The sequence below is a fragment of the Protopterus annectens genome, chromosome 2.part0, assembly GCF_019279795.1.
Source record: "Protopterus annectens isolate FY-2018-M chromosome 2.part0, PAN1.0, whole genome shotgun sequence".
Classification (NCBI taxonomy): domain Eukaryota; kingdom Metazoa; phylum Chordata; order Ceratodontiformes; family Protopteridae; genus Protopterus; species Protopterus annectens.
Window position 1 is genome coordinate 517,211,220 of NC_056728.1, and position 21,453 is coordinate 517,232,672.

Consider the following 21,453-nt stretch of genomic DNA (forward strand, 5'->3'; position numbering starts at 1 on the left):
CTCCGAACTGTACAGACATTTGCTACTAAATGTTTCAGTTGTAATTTATTTATTAGGCACTATATCTAGTGCCATCACCTTATTTGTGTATTTAAACAATCTGTACTATTTAGATGACTCAGCAATTCACACTGCTTCAAAGGATATATACTTCCTAACAAATGTTGTGATTTGAAGTTATTTATAAACCTATATTATCACATTGGGAACCAGCATGTTGGAAGACATGTCACAAGTGATTTTTCTTTTTTTTTGCATCCTATACAATTAAAGAGAGGACAAAGTCACTGCTAACTGAAAGCAGGAACACTTTAGGCTGCATCTTCAAAATGATCTTCTCATCATTGATTGGGTAGAAGATCAGGTGATTACGATGTTCATATAACCTGCTTTGTCTGAATCCCCATCACTGGCCAATCATTGACTGCTCACATCTGGGTGTGCCACACATCAGTGTTACAAGGGCTGAGTATCATAGTAGAACCATTAGTGTTGATAAATCTATTTGAGAATCACCGATGACCCCTACTCAAGAGTCCACTAACACCCCCTCCACTTGTCACATCAATATTTTGAACTATGCATGCACATAGTAATGCAAACATGGCTCAAGGCACATTAAATACAGCAAACAGATTATTTACTGAAAAAGACAACATTTTTTTGACAAAATAACACAAAAATATTTATTTTCATGGAAAGATGAACCCCCAATATCCCCTATGCAGTGGGCTGTACCTCATGTATCTACACTAATTTTATAATCAATCCTGATGTCACTGCAACATGGGAGAAAGGACCAGTATCCCATTATAGAAACCCCATCACTTTCATCCCATGTTTGGTTAAATGTTCAAAAAGCTGTAATTTGACCAAAATGTCCATTGTGACAGTAAAAAAAGTACCATGACATAATAAGACATGTAACAACTAACAGCAATATTATAGTGATAACAATTACACTATTGTATAGTTGTATACAAATGAGTAATTAGGAAATGAAATATGAATAAAGCTCAACATATAAAATTTAAAGAGTCAGTTAGAATCTAGGAGCCCCTTAAGTTAATATGATACCTGAACAGCATTTACTTATCTAGAAGACGTGCTACTTAATTCTAGCTTGGTAATCACTGTAAGAAGCGATTTTCCAAAGTCAATGGGGTGGAAATTCCTAAACACTAGGAACTGCAATACTGATGCTCCAATCATCAACATCTTCAATGTATTCTGGTAAAAGTGGGAAACGTTAGAAGGTTTGTGTTGTCTCACTGGCTCATGCAATGCTACTACATTACTAAGATGTCTACAAAGGTTATAATAAAATACATGCACATTTCTGAATCTGAAACTTATAAACCACACCTGAAATTCAAGATAGTAAACTGGGGTTGAGGAGATATGAGGTATTCTCAAACTTGTCTAAGCTAATAGCCAGTTTAGCTAATATATGGTAAACCCTGGCCATACAAGCACAATAACTTATTTCAGAGAAATCAAAATTGTTCCATCTTATAGGACTGATGAAATGCAATAAAATGGTCTTTCTTTTAACAATAGGACTTAATTTTAATCTTTCTCTTATTTTTGTTATGATTCGTATGGTCAGCAGAAGCCTCCAATGGAGTGCAACATTTTTAATCCATCCTCCCTTCCTAAATACTCTCTCTTTTCGCCGCTCAAAGGAACATTAGCTTTGCTCTAGTCAATTTAGAATCTGTAGCCATGTTGTAAACAACGTATACTTTAAATGTGTTATGATGTCACCATGAATGTTTCTCTGTCAATCAATTTCATTCACTTGACATTCTTTATCTACAATGCTGTCTACAGTACAATCTGTGACTAATTTTATCTATAGTCTTCTGAATATACTTGTATAATTTGTATTAAGTGTATTATTATATGCAATTTTGTTTTCTATGATTTTTGTACTATTATTGGACAATGCTATTGTGTGTGGAGCTTTTCTCCCCAGGTCTCCTTTGAAAACAGGTTCCATGGCCCAGTCGGACACTACCCAGTTAACAAAGATAAATAAATAAATAAATAATACAGTAGCATCTAATGCCATTTTACACAAAAAGCTATTAAAAGTGGTACATGCAACATTTTAAACTGTAACCTATGAGGAGGGCAAAGCTACCAATCAGAGAGTTATCGTATTTTAATCAAACCAAAGGTTCCCCCTCAGCAGTGACCACTGTCAGTGAATGTGCATTAGACCAATAGTGCAAAATCTGCAGTTGTCCATGTGGCCCTCATACAGCTGTATAACCCTATAAGTTAAACACTGAACAATATGCAATCCTGTATATTTAAAGCTTAATACAATGGCTTTAATTTTCCAGTTGTGATTATGGCCTTGAAACTAAACATATTGTCAGAACCTCAGTTTAATTCTCCAAGTAAGAATGCCAAGTTTATAAGCAATTAGGCAGGATAGTTTTCTGATGTAGTGTACTAGCAGCTAAAGTCTGTTCCAGTGCTGAATTTATATAAGTAGAGGGATCCTAGACAAAGCTAATAAGGTAGAGCCATCTTCACTATAGAGAATTATATCAGCATTACCACTGTGTTTCCCTTCCATTGTTACTACATATGACAAACAGAAGTTGTCCCGACACTGATTCCTTGAAGCAAGCCAGAAAAGCACCATTAAAGTAGAAGATACAGCAGACAATCACGTAACACTGTGTTTGGTCACACGAATATTATTCCTAAATCATCTGATCACACAATGTATAATATCCACCTTTCCTGTTTATATAACAGGTTATGATTGTTAGCTGAGACAAACGTTGAAATATTAAAGAATACAGTGCTTTTCACTTATCTGGTATCAATTCTCCTCAGAATGTGATGTGTAGGTATGACTGTTGCTGCAGCAATGCAATGCATGGTCTGAAAGCAGTGAGAAAGTATAATAGTGTAAACTTTACACACTTTCAAAGGATAGAGGCCAGCCACTTGTAGTCTAATTGTCTATAACATTATCCAGAAGGAATAAAATGGAAACAAGCCTTGCATCCCTCATTCTGAAGGGCAACATGACTTGCTTCTTTCAAGACCAAATTAACTACACCCTCAAAAAACTGACAATCACAATTAAAAGCTAAAAAACAGCAAGAACCTCTCCTGTTCAATTCTTGGCTGGGCTTTCTATGTGGAGTCTGCATATCCTTCCTGTGTTCGACTGGATTTTCTCCATGTGCTTTAATTTCCTCCCACACTACAAAGATATGTAGTAGGTGGACTGTGTACTCTAATTTAGCCACTGGTCTGAAAGTGTGTGTGTGTGTGTGTGTGTGTGTGTGTGTGTGTGTGTGTGTGTGTGTGTGTGTGATGATCAGATACCTACCAGAACACTCACGAATCAAAACCTTCTCTTCCAGACTTTTTAAGGTTTAATTCTACTGGCACTTTAGTGCCTAGTGAATGTTACCTGTGCAGTGTCAGGCAATGAAACTGCCATAAGTGTCCACCGGATCTCCCAAACCTGATGAAATAGCCTGCTGTGAAACAGAAGCACTGCCTTTCTTTATGTGTGCCCTTGATGAGTTTGGTGTAGTTTAAAACAGATGTTCACATCAGTATTGTGTTAATTTTAACAGTTATTTTGTTCCTCTCGTTTTGCAGGGGAAACCCCCTGCAATCTGTGTGTGAGATGATGCGTACCCCATTTCCTCCTACTTAGCCAACAATATTCTAAAATCACATGACTTAGGAAAAACAGAAAAAAATGAGTTTTCCTTCTTGCCCAAGGTACTGCGAACTTGAAAATACATTATTAGTGTGGCTGGACGAATAGTCGTCCCTCTCCAAAATACTTTTTGAACTGCCCTTTTTCTGTATTTGTTATTAAATTAAGAATTCTGTAAAATTATGAGATACCAATGGAGAGGGAGGAAACCTTAGTAGTTGAATGGTTAGAACCTTTGCAGACTTGTTTCAACTAAATAAAATAAAATGTAGCAAAATGAGGTGGCTAAAAGCAAAATAAGTTTAATTAAGTGGTTAGCACTTTCAGCTCAATCACGATGCTTCATCAGACCAAGATAACATTTGACATTACTTCCTATATATAAGTTAAATAATTAATCAATTATATAACCAATTGGTTAATTAGAATTTAAAATAGTAATGCAAACATAAAACTCATAACTAAGACAGTATCTAAAATAACAATACTTAAGTTAACAAACTTTATACAAAATAGACAACATCTAAGCAAAAATCAAACATATACATAAGTCAATACCTAGATATTCACGTATGTCATTATAAATTTCATCTAAGAGTCCTGGCTTTTAAATAGGGCTTAATAGAGGCTCTGTCACTGAGCCCCGGTGGTCTATCTCCTTGCAATTCTAAAATCCATTTTAATTCACGTTCTTCGGTTAGATTTTTTAAGTCACCTAATCTAGGGCTTGGATGTATCCAACTCTACAACTCTGAAGCTAAAATTATGCACAGTAGAAAATAAGGCTGAATGCTTAGCTAATGCACTTCTGTCAATATCATTATTGCAAATTGCTGTTATGTGTTCCCTTATACGCGCCCTCAATGAACGATTAGTCATACCCACATAAAACGAACTTCAGATATTACATACAGCTAGATAAATTAAATTCTTAGTAATGCATTAGACCAATAGTGCAAAATCTGCAGTTGTCCATGTGGCCCTCATACAGTTGTATAACCCCTATTAGTTAAATACTGAACAATATGCAATCCTGTGTATTTAAAGCTTAATACAATTGCTTTAATTTTCCAGTTGTGATTATGGCCTTGAAACTAAACATATTGTCAGAACCTCAGTTTAATTCTCCAAGTAAGAATGCCAAGGTTATAAGCAATTAAGCAGGATAGTTTTCTGATGTAGTGTACTAGCAGCTAAAGTCTGTTCCAGTGCTGAATTTATATAAGGAGAGGGATCCTAGACAAAGCTAATAAGGTAGAGTCATCTTCACTATAGAGAATTATATCAGCATTACCACTGTGTTTCCTTCCATTGTTACTACATATGACAAACAGAAGTTGTCCCGACACTGATTCCTTGAAGCAAGCCAGAAAAGCACCATTAAAGTAGAAGATACAGCAGACAATCACGTAACACTGTGTTTGGTCACACAAATATTATTCCTAAATCATCTGATCACACAATGTATAATATCCACCTTTCCTGTTTATATAACAGGTTATGATTGTTAGCTGAGACAAACGTTGAAATGTTAAAGAATACAGTGCTTTTCACTTATCTGGTATCAATTCTCCTCAGAATGTGATTCGTAGGTATGATTGTTGCTGCAGCAATGCAATGCATGGTCTGAAAGCAGTGAGAAAGTATAATAGTGTAAACTTTACACACTTTCAAAGGATAGAGGCCAGCCACTTGTAGTCTAATTGTCTATAACATTATCCAGAAGGAATAAAATGGAAACAAGCCTTGCACCCCTCATTCTGAAGGGCAACAAGACTTGCTTCTTTCAAGACCAAATTAACTACCCACTCAAAAAACTGACAATCACAATTAAAAGCTAAAAAACAGCAAGAACTTCTCCTGTTCAATTCTTGGCTGGGCTTTCTGTGTGGAGTCTGCATGTCCTTCCTGTGTTCGACTGGATTTTCTCCATGTGCTTTAATTTCCTCCCACACTACAAAGATATGTAGTAGGTGGACTGCGTACTCTAATTTAGCCACTGGTCTGAAAGTGTGTGTGTGTGTGTGTGTGTGTGTGTGTGTGTGTGTGTGTGTGTGTGTGTGTGTGATGTATGGAGGAACCAACTGCAGCAAGTATAGCCCCCCCGGTGGTGTGAACCTTGACTCTTGGTTGTCATAATTGAAGTGACACCCCAGCTTCATGTGGAAAATGGGAAAACGGGCTTGTGCATGGACGGAATAAAAGCTAAAATGGATTCACTGTTTTTGCACTAAGTGCTGAGGTGAGCTTGTCATGTTAGTTAGTAAAGATACACTTTGAGGGTATGCAGTATAACCCTTAGCTGTTACACAGTGCCCTAATTAGACAGAAATTGTTTTCTCGAGTCAGATACCTTCCAGAACACTCAAGATTCAAAACCTTCTCTTCCAGACTTTTTAAGGCTTAATTCTACTGGCACTTTAGTGCCTAGTGAATGTTATCTGTGCAGTGTGAGGCAATGAAACTGCCATAAGTGTCCACCGGATCTTCCATACCCGATGAAATAGCCTGTTGTGAAACAAAAGCACTGCCTTTCTTTATGTGTGCCCTTGTTGATTTTGACGTAGTTTAAAACAGAAGTTCACATCAGTATTGTGCTAATTTTAACACTTATTTTGTTCCTCTCGTTTTTCAGGGGACACCCCCCTGCAATCTATGCGTGAGATGATGCGTACCCCATTTCCTCCTACTTAGCCAACAATATTCTAAAATCACATGACTTAGGGAAAAACAGAAAAATGCCCATGGTAGTGCGAACTTGAAAATACATTATTAGTGTGGCTGGACGAATAGTCGTCCCTCTCCAAAATGCTTTTTGAACTGCCCTTTTTCTGTATTTATTATTAAATTAAGAATTCTGTAAAATTATGAGATACCAATGGAGAGGGAGGAAACCTCAGTACTTGAATGGTTAGGACCTTTGCAGATTTGTTTCTACTGTTTAACACATTGAACACAAGAATGGGGATTATATGCATTTAAGAATACTAGTTTTGCAGGTTACAGTACAGTACTACTAAAGTCTAGTTTACTGAACCTGTTAGGCATGTCATAAGTTTATACAAAGTCAGGATTTTGAAACTAATAGTTTAAATGGGCGTGCCTTCGTTGAAGGTTGAACGTTGAGCTGGCACCTCGGCGTTCGTGAAAATCTACTGCCAATTATTAGCAGACCGGAGTTCCGCTGTGGCGACCCCTAACCAGGAAAAGCCGAAAGACAACAACAAAGCAATAGAGGAACATTAGTTCATGGTAAAATACATCCAGTCCAGTGACATCAGTGTTAGTATACATTACTTAGGAGGGATAGAAAACCCTGCACTGGAAGCACATGGCCTCCATCTCCATACATATAACTAGTTAGAAAATGTCATCATTTTAATGGATTGTTCCTGTAAATGATGTTACATGAATATGTCTTGGAAGTTTGGTTTGATGACGACCCACAGAATCCATTTAGCACTGCTTTAAATGATTTATTCTGCATGGTAAACTTTATTTTTTTTTATAAGACATTTTTAAATGGGATACCTAAGAAAAGCTTGCCAGCCAAGAAGATACCATACAGTATGGAATTGTTATTCAGTTATTTAGTATGAGTCTGGGAGTTGTTATTCAATTATTTAGTTTGAGGCTGACTCTTTGTGAGCTCAAGGACTTCAGTACACCTGGCCTGTCAACAACTGCTTTAAGTTTTTGAAAATTCATATTCATTACAATAGACAGTCGATTATCTGAACGAATTGGGACCTAGAGTAGTTTTAATGATCAAACGATTCAGATAATCAAACATACATTGAACTCAATAAAAAAACTTGTGTTTTCTGCACACAGGAAATACACTTTTCAGTCATTCAGCGATTCCAGCGGGCAATAAATAATATTTTTTACACAGAAGTGGGCTATAAGCTCAAAAAACATATACAAGCAAATATGTATAATGTTTACATATTTAGAATTTATGATTTTTCCTACCAGAAAACTTTGGAAGGCTGTGTTCGGATAACCGATGTTTCGGATAATTGACATTCAGATAACTGACTCTCTACTGTACTTCTGTAATACTGCCTATCCATCTTAGCCTCTGCTGCCCCCTTCTTTATTTCTGTTTGATCTTTTCCAGCAGATTGTCTTCTGTAGTGCGTCCTGCCTTCACATTATGTGCACAACATACCTGATCTTAAGATTTACTATTAGATCTTCCAGTACACAGTCTGCAATTATTTCCTCGTGAATAAGATTCCTTGTAAAGTGTGCAATGCTTTTTATTATCCCATGACAGATAACTATTAGTGTTACATCTATTTTATTATATTATATGTCAATCTCTGTACACTTTACAAGGATTCTTACCTCATTCTAATTTGCCTTTACTTGAATATAACTGTATTTATTAGGCGATTCACTGTTTGACCACCTGTCTGTGCTCCACGTGTATGTTGAAATCTGCTACAGACTACAGCAAATGCCTTCCTCCTACAGACTGTATATCCTAATAATTGTATCATTAGAATTCTAGGTCACATGACAAGGAATTGGGAAGAAACATGACAGCAGCTCCAACTACAGTAAATACGAATGTAAGTTTACCATACTTAATAACCATGCACTCACCAAAGAAACTATATGTATAACGAGACCATAAGTACAGCACAAAGAAATAGTAACAAAAATCTTTGCACATGATCTTTTAGTAACAACTGACTTGATTTTTTTGTAGTTCAAATAATTCTCAAAAGGTTTCTTTAACATTGCAGTTCAAAACCATTGGATTTCTATCACACAGCTTTCTTTTTACTTCAACTCTCACAGCCATATGCTTCTACTGGGAAAAACATAGCTGTGATTATACAGGCCTTTGCTGACAATGCAATATTTTTGCTCTTTAATAGCTAATCCAAATCCGTCAGTTTTCCTCCTAAGAAGGAAGTTTTTTTTTTAATTTCATTGCTACAATCACTATCTAGATGAATCCGGGAGGCCACTCAAGCTTCATGCTTTTGTCTTCTAAAACCATCTGTTATTTAAAAATCAACTGTCAAAATGTTGCCCCTGTACTCATTGAAAAACGAAACTAATCATATAATTGTTAGACATTTCTATCAAGTAAGCATGTTTGTACAGGTCTACACAATAGCATACACACACACACACACATATATATATATATATATATATATATATATATATATATATATATATATACATATACATTACACACACACACACACACACATATATATATATATATATATATATATATATATATATATATATATATATATATATATATAGGAGGCACTATTTCAGACAGTTCTAAACATTCTGTGCAGTTTGAACAATAAAGCTTCTGAAATATGATCAGAAAAAGACCTGCTCATTTGAGTATACTGGATATGCCTAGCTACACCTTTGACAGCTCCATATCGTCCCACCTATTTGCAAAGAACTGATAAGGCTAGAAGGGATTACCTTTATTCATTCATTTATTTATTTATTTATTTACTTACTTACTTACTTAATTGATTATTTATGTTGAGCAGCAAGCCAGCTTTTGCAGTTTCTACTTTCAACAACCTCTTCAGCTCTTCCTCACTTTCAGCCATCAGAGTGGAATCATCTGCAAATTTCAGTCTGTTAATGCTGTTTCCAGCAATTTTGATCTCAACAACAGATTCATCAAAGGCAAAATTTCACATGTAAAATTCAGCATAGAAATGAATTAGGGTGATAACATAAAGAGTTTTAGTTTCACTCAATTGCTAATCTTGAACCAGTCAGTTTATTCTTTTTGGTCTGCAAACAGATTCCTCTGGAGGCAAATCAGGTTACCTGGTATGCCCATTTCTCTATCACCTTCCCACAGCTTGCTGCAGTCTATATAGTGAAAGGCTTTAGAGTAGTCAATACAACACAAGTAAATATTTTTCAGGATGCTTTCTATATTGTGCATCAAATGTTGTCAATTCGGGTTCTGCTGCCTCTTCCACTTTTAAACTGTCTTGTACATTTGGCAGCTCTTGTTCTATATATTAGTAAGACACAATACAGGCATGCTTACATGCATTTTAGTATCCCCTCCATTACAATATGTACAATTAGAATGCAGTACAACAGAGAGAATGTTATTCATCATTGTATTATAGCATGTGTATGTATATAATTGGTGCTTTTTCTGCTGCGTATATGTGCAAAGCTATTAGAAACAAATAGAGACAGTAGATATAAAAAAATATCTAAAGCTTCTTATTGATTTATGCACTCACGTGCAATGCTGTTACTGAAATGCCGACAACCCTCTTTAGCCCCTGATTAACTATTTGCTTAGTTCCAAAAATTCATTCTGTAGCACCTCTGCATGCCCAGAGGGAATCAGATAATGAATGTAATTGTCACTCCTTTGCATTACAGAAGTAATGCGGTGTAGTTAACCAGAATCAGCAGCACAGCGATGTCACATACATTTACTCTCAGACTTTAAATAGGTTAACTGGGGCAGAATGTATTGTACACATCAAACAGCACACACTCAAGTGGTTTATCAGATTTATAAACTGAATAACATATGTGTTATTTTTGGCTGGAGTATGCGAAAAATTAATATTAGCACCTAGTCAAATGCTTTAGGCTAATACCTCCACAGATGATTATCTCTCAGCTAAGGAAACATTTTTCTTGGCATTTTCTGGAATACTGCTTCTTGGACTGTATCTCAGTAAGGGAGTTCCCTTCAAATTACACAAACGATCTTGAAGCTCAGCTATGAATCAAAGCCTGAACTCGGGCTGCCCCATTCAAGAACAGTACATCAGGAGTTAAAAAAAAACTTGATAAACTACAGACATTCTTCAGTTACTGGAGATAAGGCTCAAGCAGCTAAGACTGGTCTCTTCATGCTTTCTGTTCATTATTAATTTGAGAATAAATATCATCTTGTTTGCATAATTACACATAATTTCCTCTCATCACAGAAAAACGTATAAAAGTCAACTGCAACATACAATTTTACAAACCATCTTGAGCGTCAACTGAAATACTAATGCTGGAAAAACTTAGGAACTTTTCAGCTGTAAAGCAATAACATAAATGACAGTGATAAAATTTGCACCATATCCCCCATATGGTTAGAGAATGACATTTGTTGAAAAAGACTAATATGCTATCTGCAGCCAGGGTAGAAATTTAGTAACTTCATTGCAAATAATACCAGATGACAGCTGTCCTGGTAGATAGCTCAAAATGGTTCAAGAAGTTTCACAACAGATGTTGTAATCACTAGTATTGGCATATGCTATGACATTTCTGAAGTTCACATTTATGAATTATGGATGACCATATCTGCAGCCAGGGTAAAAATTTAGTAACTTCTTTGCAAATAATACCAGATGACAGCTGTCCTGGTGATAGCTCAAAATGGTTCAAGAAGTTTCACAACAGATGTTGTAATCACCAGTATTGGCATATACTATGACATTCCTGAAGTTCACATTTATGAATTATGTATGACCGTTTTTGTGTTGTCAGTCATAAAAACTATGTGTCATAGTTAAATGTCTGAGTAGTTTTTAAGGATTTCTACTGCTCCACTTAAGAGTCACAAGCAGGTGCATTTAGAACTCTAGGATTAGGAAATATGTCTGAGTGTATTAAGCTCAAATCACGGCAGTGTTACCATAGTTTTAATATCTTTAACTAACTTACCATTTTAAGAAATATGCCTTTTATCAACTCTCGGCTTTCAAACAAAATGGACACATACACTTTTTGAGCACTCTTCCAGTATCACAAAATTACAATGTCTCAAGGTCAGCGTTGATCTGAATTAAACTGTTCTTACACATTACCATAATAATGAAATTTCATGCGCAGTATGTATACAATTAAATCAAACATTAGCTAAATTCGGAATAGGACTGGCATATAGTACATATTCTTAGTGAAACAAAAGCTGCATCCTTATGAACATCAAACCCCTACAGATTTTGAAATAGAAAAGTACTATATATTAAAATCAAACTATTTTGTGAGTTTATTTTGGTGTGTTGGACTAAAGTAAATTAAAAGATCAAGGAAATGTAGACTATTAGTAATATTTAGTTAAGATTCCCATACCTGGTTTGCTATCCAATGGTCTGAACTCCAAGGAGTATTTTACAACGTGGTAGTTATTCCAGACGTAGAGCAAGTTGTCTCTGGGATTATAATCCACAGCGGCAATGTACTGGTATGAATTTGGAAATAAAATGTCCACATAGCCATCTGTACTCTGATCTGTATTATAGATGTAGTCGATCTTATTGCCCGTAGCCTCATTATCATCATCCTCATACACCGACTTTATTACATATAAAATCCCACAAATCATGAATGCATTGGAGGCTGACCTTTTATCATAAGCTGTATCCCAAGTTCCTTCAATCCTCAATGTATAAGGGTTGAGCTGGCTAATAACAATTCGACCATTGTTTTGCTCAGTAGCATACAGTACCCACAGCCCATTCTCATCCACTGCCAAGTCTATGTCTGACTTGCCACCCCAACGATAAGGTGATGTATCATGATAGTTTGCATTGGCTATAATGGCTTCACCACTCTTTATCCTAGTCCTCAAGTCAAACTTGACTATGTTCCTTGTACGTTCCTTGTTGAAAAATAAAGCTCCATCATAGACTACAAATCCTGTGCCATCTACTCGGTGTGGGAGTTTATAGGTGGTGGTCGGTCTACCAGCAATGAAGTCTTCTTTGGAAGAGTACTCTGTCAATGTGTCTGTCCTATATGGTGTCCATGGCATATAGTAGACTTTGTCTGAAGCCTGTAGGGGATCTTTGCACCAGGCCCCAGATTGGTGGTCAGACTCAAAGAGATGTTCACTCTGGTATACTCCTCTCAGAAGTCCAGGACACAGAAAAACTGCAGAACACAAACAGATTTTTAGTGGCATTATTTGGTATAGATATCTCAGTTCTAAAATGTTACAAAGCTTTGAATGTCCTACCCCTCCCAAAATATGCAATTCATATTTTATAACCAAGTTGAATGGCCACATTCAATATAAATTAAGTAACGTATTCAAAACACAATTCTGATGTATGTATGGAAGTTTTTATAAGAAAAAAATCTCATGCTTTGCTACTCCAATAAATTAATTTTAAATTACTTAGACTATCCGAAATGAAAACAACTCTTTCAGAAATCATTATTATTTCAAAGAACAGTAAAAAAAGGGGAAAAAAAGATGACTTGTTACTGAAGCTGTACAATATCTTAAACATTAAGTTGATTCAAAACAAGGACAAAATGTAACACAATTTAAACTGCATAATAAGCAGAATTGTGATTGTATTTCAGCATGTCCATTGTGAAAGCAATTGCAAGCATGTATTCAATAAACTGGATAACACAGAAAAATGAGCCAGCTGATATTTCTACATATGTGCTACACATCAGGTACAAAGTGAACTCCAGATAATTAAAAGAAAAAAAAAACTTAAAAACTACAGAATATGTACATCTTGAAAAGCTGCATACAACACAGGCAGAGTATAAATTGAACTAAACAGCTTAAATATGTTTCCAACAGTAGAAAGACTTTCGGCTTTTCCCATTTAGGGGTGGCTACAGCAGATCACCAGTCAGCTATTGATTGGCAGGGAGATTTTTAATTGAAACTGTTTTAATAGTTAGACTTGAATCAGGTAAATAAATGATATAATACAACATAAACAAAGGGTTGTATTTATTATTTTAATCATCAGTATATTTAGTGATTGTTACTCACCTGTCCCAGAACTTCTTGTATCATCTTCCATACTGGCTTTACAAATATACTTTGCATAGCAACATGGTACATTAAAATACAGTTACCCCACATGGCAAACAATTAAATACCCACCTTCTCCAAAAAACAAAAGCCACCTATAAAATATAGTGTGCATAAAATTTATTAAGAGAAAGATTGCGTGCTGAAACAAGAAATAAGCCATAGGAAACCCTAGATGTGAAAGGAAGAGTTGCTTCATACTATACGAGACACTAAAAGACAGACAGTACAGTGAACAAAATGCACAGCATGAGAGACTGTCATTACATTCATACAATACTGCAAACCATCTGACAACATTTTTATCTCAAGGCCATTCACCTTTCCACATTAGTCTTTAGCCAGCTAACAAGACTGTTAAATTACTCCACATTGGCAACCATATAAACTTAATAAATATTCATTCACAATAATGTATGTGTGTTTCTGCTTTATTTCATGCATATTTAAAATAAAAAAAACAACAAAAAATATAGTTTAAAATTGCACAGATACAATATATGTTGACTAATTCCATTTAAAAATGCCGTTTGTACACACACACACACACACACACACACACACACACACACACACACACACACACACACACATTTTATGCACTTTATAGAGTAGTATGCCATGATGAGACTATGTTTTAGTTCTTTATGTCCTTTCATTTGACAGGTAGATATGAACCATTTCTTTCTGGACAGAAACCTGAACAACCAGTAGTGTTGGTTGAATAGCTTAATGTCTAAATATTGAAAACATGTTGGCCAGAAATTTAAAAAGCCACAAGTTGCTTTTCAAGACACATTGCTTCCTGAAAACACACTTTGCAGAAATGTGCAAGTGTCTTAAAGACTCCAAAATAAAGAGTAACGAGTCTGCAAGTCACTTGTGGAATATGGCAATAAACTCAGGGTGGAGGCTACCCTACTCCCATAACCCCTTGCCAGTTTAATTATTCGTAATAACAAATAAAATTCATCTGGAAAACATCCCATCCCCCTCATACAATTAAATTCAGTTCAGAACCAATATGTTGCTTGCATGTAAATAGCGGGAAGACTGTGGCATGCATCATTTTAAAAATATATTGTGGCCTTCTGCCAGACACTTGGAATTTATTAATAACATCAGCACTGTTTGGAAGCCATGTGTCAAGGAAGCAGTCTTCTGACATTTAATTTTGGCTGAACGCCATTTGAGGTTTTCATATTTGGCATTTTGAGATGATACCTTTTGAAATAACAGCTAATTCTTTTCAGAAATACCTCTCACACCTTTTCTCAGAGGGATTTTAATAGAATGAACTTAAATGAATATATTTGAACACTTTCAAGTACCTAGATCTATATTAAAAGTGCATAGCAGATTCTACCTAGAAAGTAAATGCATAACTGAGTGTATACATGCTGAGTGTGGAAAAAAAGAGTACATTAGCATTATTTCATTTAAGAAAGTTTAATCTAGTGCTTATAAATTGCCATCTAAAAAGTGCACAATTATACAAACTTTGCAGGACTGCATTTAATCTTAACTGAGTACTTTTAAAACTAAATTTGAAAATAAAAATGCATCAATGAGAAGAACATCTGTAAAAAAACCTTTTCTACTTCATCAAGCCTTCTAATATTAATGTGGAATGTTTAGGGGAAAATAAAAAAAGTGAAAATTTGAGTCAGATTGCTCAAAATTATAGTTATGATTTCAATCTGTGCTGAAACAAAATGGCACTAGAATCTCGAGTTGTTCATTTAAAAGTATAGTGGCTCATATTTGGAACAGGTAGCAAATATGATTTGAAAAGGCACACCTCATTAAAAGCTATGATAAAGCTGCCCTGATGGACAGTTATGAAACAACAGGCATTCATAAAAGACTATATTCAGCATATGCATACAATGAATATATACATATGTGAATGCATATTTTGTAGGCAGAATTTACTGAACATTTTAAATTCAACTCAGTCTCAAATGTTAATTTGCAGTCTTAATTCATGCCCATTTGTTAATCAGGTAGGCACACTGGACAAACAGTCCCTCTTCATAGGTGACCAAGCAACACAGTCCGGTTATGTGACTTGCTCAAGGTCACGCAACAGGCAAATGAAGCTCGAGATAATCAAACCCTGTACTACAGGAACTACAACTCAGACCCTTAACCTTCTGCGCCAACTGCCAACAATTTGATTTATTATTCTTGTACTAGCAGATTTTTCTGCATGTCATCTGCTACATATTGTTTATTTGCTCTAAATTACTGGCATTCTACAACTGTGCCTGGGTTGTGACTGAAAAGAGTCAACTAACCAGCTCAGCTAGCCAGTTATCAAACTGGAAATAAATAAATATGTAAATATGCCTATAGGATGCAGAAATGTGTATCTCACAGCAACTCGAAGCCATGTATGCATGACACAAAGCATGTGATGGCCCAGGCTGAAGGCCCGGGATGTATGGCATACTTAACGGGTGAGCTATCATGCTCTCATGGATACTACTCAGCTGCATAAAAATGTCTATTCTAAAACTGGTCAAATGTTGTATCACTTACTACAATGCAACATAAGATTAACTAAACTGACAGTTCGGGGATAACTAAGGGCAATTCACGGCAGCAAAAAGGAAAAAAATTGAAGACTGCTATAAAAAAGTCCGCCAAACACAGGAAGCTAAGGTTCTGCTATGCATTCCCAGATGCAATGGCGGAGAAGAAAATACCAGTGACTTTCAAGATGTATGCAAACTATGCGGGAAGTAGGAGGGAGAAGGACTGACACCCAGAAGGATACATTTGGATATAAAGAGCCACAGGTCTGTCACCATCTTTATATGCTACACATATGAGTTATCAGGAAATAAATTAGGTACATGTTTACTGAAATTGTCTTGAATGGCTCCATTTGATTAGACCATACCAGTGTACTATCTCTTCATTGACTGTTAAAGTTGTGATTCAGTATTTATGGAACAAGGCGGTTCCATGGAAGTGCTATGTGTAAATGTATTTGAGCAGAGGGAAGTAATATAGCTCTCCTCCATAAATGCAGCAAAACTAAATGATAAGTTTTGCAAGGGGATTATGCAGAGGGGCACAGAACCTCCCAGAGTGAAGTACAGAAGGTAAAGCCTACTGAGCACTTTGTAATCTAACCTTTTGAAGGTTAATCACATGACTTGCACATTTTATGCATTGATCAAGCTATTTTTCAGTGAATACCTACATATTCAAGAAACATTGAAAAAAGCTCAATTCTCGAAAACTGCTTCATCTAGAAACATTTGTCGGTACAAGGCCATGACCGAGATTTGCTCATGTACATATTTAGCCAGAGGTTATGAACAGTAACATTTCAACCTCAGCTCCTTTGGACTACAAGGAAAAAGCCATGAAACCCAGAGTAAGAACTCTGCCTTAATATGTGGCATGATTTCAATGACTTGTAATCATCACTATTTGCAAGAAAACCTCAGCACAACAAAATAGAAGGGCAAAATTTGGGCCAGCTGAGAGATACAGTTGAAAACCTTTCTGTCTGCTGTATATACATAGCAGGACGTTAAGTGTCTGTGCCATGTAACTGTTTGCTTTAAACTCCCACTGATTCAACATTTAACATTATTTGGCTGTTAATGTTAAACTTTTAGTACAACTACATAAAAACAACAAACAACCAGACAGTTAATACTATCTTATACCATATATACAGTATGATTCTTTAAGTTTAATTCATATGTTTCTACCCACCGTCATCCCATCATGAAGCAAAAGAGCAGACTTGCTGAAAATCAAGGATGAAACATCTCTGAATCTCAAGAAATGCTACTGAGCAATAAACACACTAAAGTTTAAATACTGGGAAAAAGTCAGTATATAGTTGTAAATGATGTATTTTATTTTCATAAAGAAAATGCTTATTAATAATTACAAAAGTGAAAAAGAAAAAAATAATCAGTGAATAATGGTGCTGCCCGCAATTAAAAATAAATGATTAGACTAAGGGAAACCTTCGGCTTCAGGCTATACAAGGTGCATATTTAACAGAACGAGAGCAGTTAAGGTGGAAATCAGGGTTACAGCATGCTCCATCTAAATTTAGTGGTTCAGTTTTTGACTCCAGATACCCATTTTGTAAAGTACTCTACTCAGCCAACATGCCGCAATGCCTGTCTGAAATAGACGGGGTTAATCGGGTACCTCCATTTAATATGGTAGTTAGATTACTGGAATTTGGGAAGACTTTAATTTATACTGATGTCTACCAGAAATCAGTAGCCAGAAGTGACTCCCAGTGCACTGATTTAGGAAAGAAAATCAGTTGACATGCAGGATCTTCTTTCAGAAGTGTCTGCCTAAGATGTACTGATGACTTAGGTTAGTACTTACCCATGAACCTATCAAAACTCCAGGTGAAAGGTCAACATAATTCAAAAGTCAGAAGTCTGTAGCATGTTGGTAAATTGGGGGAAAAGTGGGGGGAGTCTCTTTTACCTCTAAGGTGCAGACATCAGAACTGATTATAATAAGTAGGGAACTGCAAAGGGGTTCCCTACACAGTGATGTGATAGGGTTATCACCCCCAAAAACATTCAAGTACTATTTTGTTTACTTGATTTTGTACAAAAGTAAAGTGTGGTATGGACTGTGATTCAGACTTCAAGTTTGTTATTCATGAGGCCAAGCAGAGATGTACTCTGTTGTTTTTATTTAGAGCCAGCTATGCTGCAGTCTCATATAACTAACAGCCTCACAGAAATGCAATATCTTGATATTTAAATGTATCACTCACACCAGCACAGAACCCATTCGAGAAACGGATTACTAACTGACACCTCAGATGTGATAAATACTTTTATTAAAAGATGGAACCTAAATTAGTCACTGCAATCTTTATTTTCTAGCATATGGGCAAGCAGGGGGGGTCTAGATAAGCGTTAGTTTACTACCACCAATGAGAGTAAGACCACAGACATAGGCAACTTCATGGCATTAGGAGGACCAAATGAGATATGGCCTGTTTTTACCAGTGGAATCTAGAATCGCATATACCTACTTACAAGAATAATTACTGCATCCCTAGAGACATGTAGAAACTTGCAAGATGTAGACACTTAATATCTATGAGGCACAGCTCTGACATGACCTGAAATTAGTAAGGCAAACTCAGCAGAGGCATCTTCAGACTGCAGAATGGTATTAAAGAAGTCTTAACTTAGGTTTGCACCAAATACTTAAGGAAAATGAAATGCAGACACATTCTGACATAGCTGAGACCCAAGGTAGGGAAGACGCAGCACCTTGGTATAATGAAACCCAGCAGTGAAGTACCCGGATATTATCAGTAATGGACCCAGCAGTGGAGTACCCAGATATTATCAGTAATGGACCCAGCAGTGGAGTATGCAGATATTGTCAGTAATGGACCCAGCAGTGGAGTACCCGGGTATTATTAGTAATGACCCAGCAGTGGAGTACCTGGGTATTATCAGTAATGGACCCAGCAGTGAAGTACCCGAGTATTATCAGTAATGGACCCAGCACTGGAGTACCTGGGTATTATCAGTAATGGACCCAGCAGTGAAGTACCCGGGTATTATCAGTAATGGACCCAGCAGTGGATACCGGATATTATCAGTAATGGACCCAGCAGTGAAGTACCTGAGTATTATCAGTAATGGACCCAGCAGTGGATACCGGATATTATCAGTAATGGACCCAGCAGTGAAGTACCCGGGTATTATCAGTAATGGACCCAGCAGTGAAGTACCCGGGTATTATCAGTAATGGGCCCAGCAGTGAAGTACCCGGGTATTATCAGTAATGGACCCAGCAGTGGATACCGGATATTATCAGTAATAGACCCAGCAGTGAAGTACCCAGGTATTATCAGTAATGGACCCAGCAGTGAATAACGGATATTATCAGTAATAGACCCAGCAGTGAAGTACACGGATATTATCAGTAATGGACCCGGCAGTGAAGTACCCAGGTATTATCAGTAATGGACCCAGCAGTGGAGTACCCAGATATTATCAGTAATGGACCCAGCAGTGGAGTACCCAGATATTATCAGTAATGGACCCAGCAGTGGAGTACCCGGATGTTATCAGTAATGGACCCAGCAGTGGAGTACCTGGATATTATCAGTAATGGACCCAGCAGTGGAGTACCTGGATATTATCAGTAATGGACCCAGCAGTGGAGTACCTGGATATTATCAGTAATGGACCCAGCAGTGGAGTACCTGGATATTATCAGTAATGGAGACAGCAGTGGAATACCCAGATATTACAAGTAATGGACCCAGCAGTGGAGTACCCAGATATTACAAGTAATGGACCCAGCAGTGGAGTACCCAGATATTATCAATAATGGACCCAGCAGTGGAGTACCCATATATTATCAATAATGGACCCAGCAGTGGATGCCAGATATTATCAGTAATGGACCCAGCAGTGGAGTATGCAGATATTATCAGTAATGGACACAGCAGTGGTATCCCTGGATATTATCAGTAATGGACCCAGCAGTGGCGTACCCGGATATTATCAGTAATGGATCCAGCTGTGGAGTACCTGGATATTATCAGTAATGGACCCAGCAGTGGAGTACCCGGATATTATCAGTAATGGACCCAGCAGTGGAGTACCCGGATGTTATCAGTAATGGACACAGCAGTGGAGTACCCGGATGTTATCAGTAATGGACCCAGCAGTGGAGTACCTGGGTATTATCAGTAATGGACCCAGCAGTGGAGTACCCAGATATTATCAGTAATGGACACAGCAGTGGAGTACCTGGATATTATCTGTAATGGACCCAGCAGTGGAGTACCTGGATATTATCAGTAATGGACCCACCAGTGAAGTACCTGGATATTATCAGTAATGGACCCAGCAGTGGAGTACCTGGATATTATCAGTAATGGACCCAGCAGTGGAGTACCTGGATATTATCAGTAATGGACCCAGCAGTGGAGTATGCAGATATTATCAGTAATGGATCCAGCAGTGGAGTACATGGATATTATCAGTAATGGACCCAGCAGTGGAGTACCTGGATATTATCAGTAATGGACCCAGCAGTGGAGTACCTGGATATTATCAGTAATGGACCCAGCAGTGGAGTACCTGGATATTATCAGTAATGGACACAGCAGTGGAGTACCGGATATTATCAGTAATGGACCCAGCAGTGGAGTACCTGGATATTATCAGTAATGGATCCAGCAGTGGAGTACATGGATATTATCAGTAATGAACCCAGCAGTGGAGTACCTGGATATTATCAGTAATGGACCCAGCAGTGGATACCGGATATTATCAGTAATGGACCCAGCAGTGGAGTACCCAGATATTACAAATAATGGACCCAGCAGTGGAGTACCCAGATATTATCAATAATGGACCCAGCAGTGGAGTACCCATATATTATCAATAATGGACCCAGCAGTGGATACCGGATATTATCAGTAATGGACCCAGCAGTGGAGTATGCAGATATTATCAGTAATGGACACAGCAGTGGTGTCCCTGGATATTATCAGTAATGGACCCAGCAGTGGAGTACCCGGATATTATCAGTAATGGATCCAGCAGTGGAGTACCTGGATATTATCAGTAATGAACCCAGTAGTGGAGTAAATGGATTTAAGAGTAACAGACCCAGCCATGGAGTACCCAGATATTATCAGTAAAGGACCCAGCAGTGGAGTACCTGGGTATTATCAGTAATGGACCCAGCACTGGAGTACCTGGGTATTATCAGTAATGGACCCAGCAGTGGAGTACCTGGATATTATCAGTAATGGACCCAGCAGTGGAGTACCCAGATATTATCAGTAACAGACCCAGCAGTGGAGTACTTCAATATTATCAGTAATGGACCCAGCAGTGGAGTACCCGGATATTATCGGTAATGGACTCAGCAGTGAAGT

The 21,453-nt window shown here is 37.1% G+C and overlaps 1 protein-coding gene across 15 annotated transcripts in view; it reads right to left on the reverse strand.

Annotated features, from left to right (window-relative positions):
- ADGRL3 (adhesion G protein-coupled receptor L3) overlaps positions 1 to 21,453 on the reverse strand; it is a 3,684,852-nt gene that overhangs the window by 1,036,047 nt on the left and 2,627,352 nt on the right. For 14 of the 15 annotated variants that reach the window (XM_044060915.1, XM_044060918.1, XM_044060917.1 and 11 more), the window contains one exon: positions 11,816 to 12,616. The exons of the other annotated variant lie outside the window; for it this stretch is intronic. In XM_044060915.1, coding sequence (XP_043916850.1) covers positions 11,816 to 12,616 — 801 coding nt within the window. The remainder of the gene's footprint in view (positions 1 to 11,815; positions 12,617 to 21,453) is intronic. 15 annotated transcript variants of the gene reach the window in all.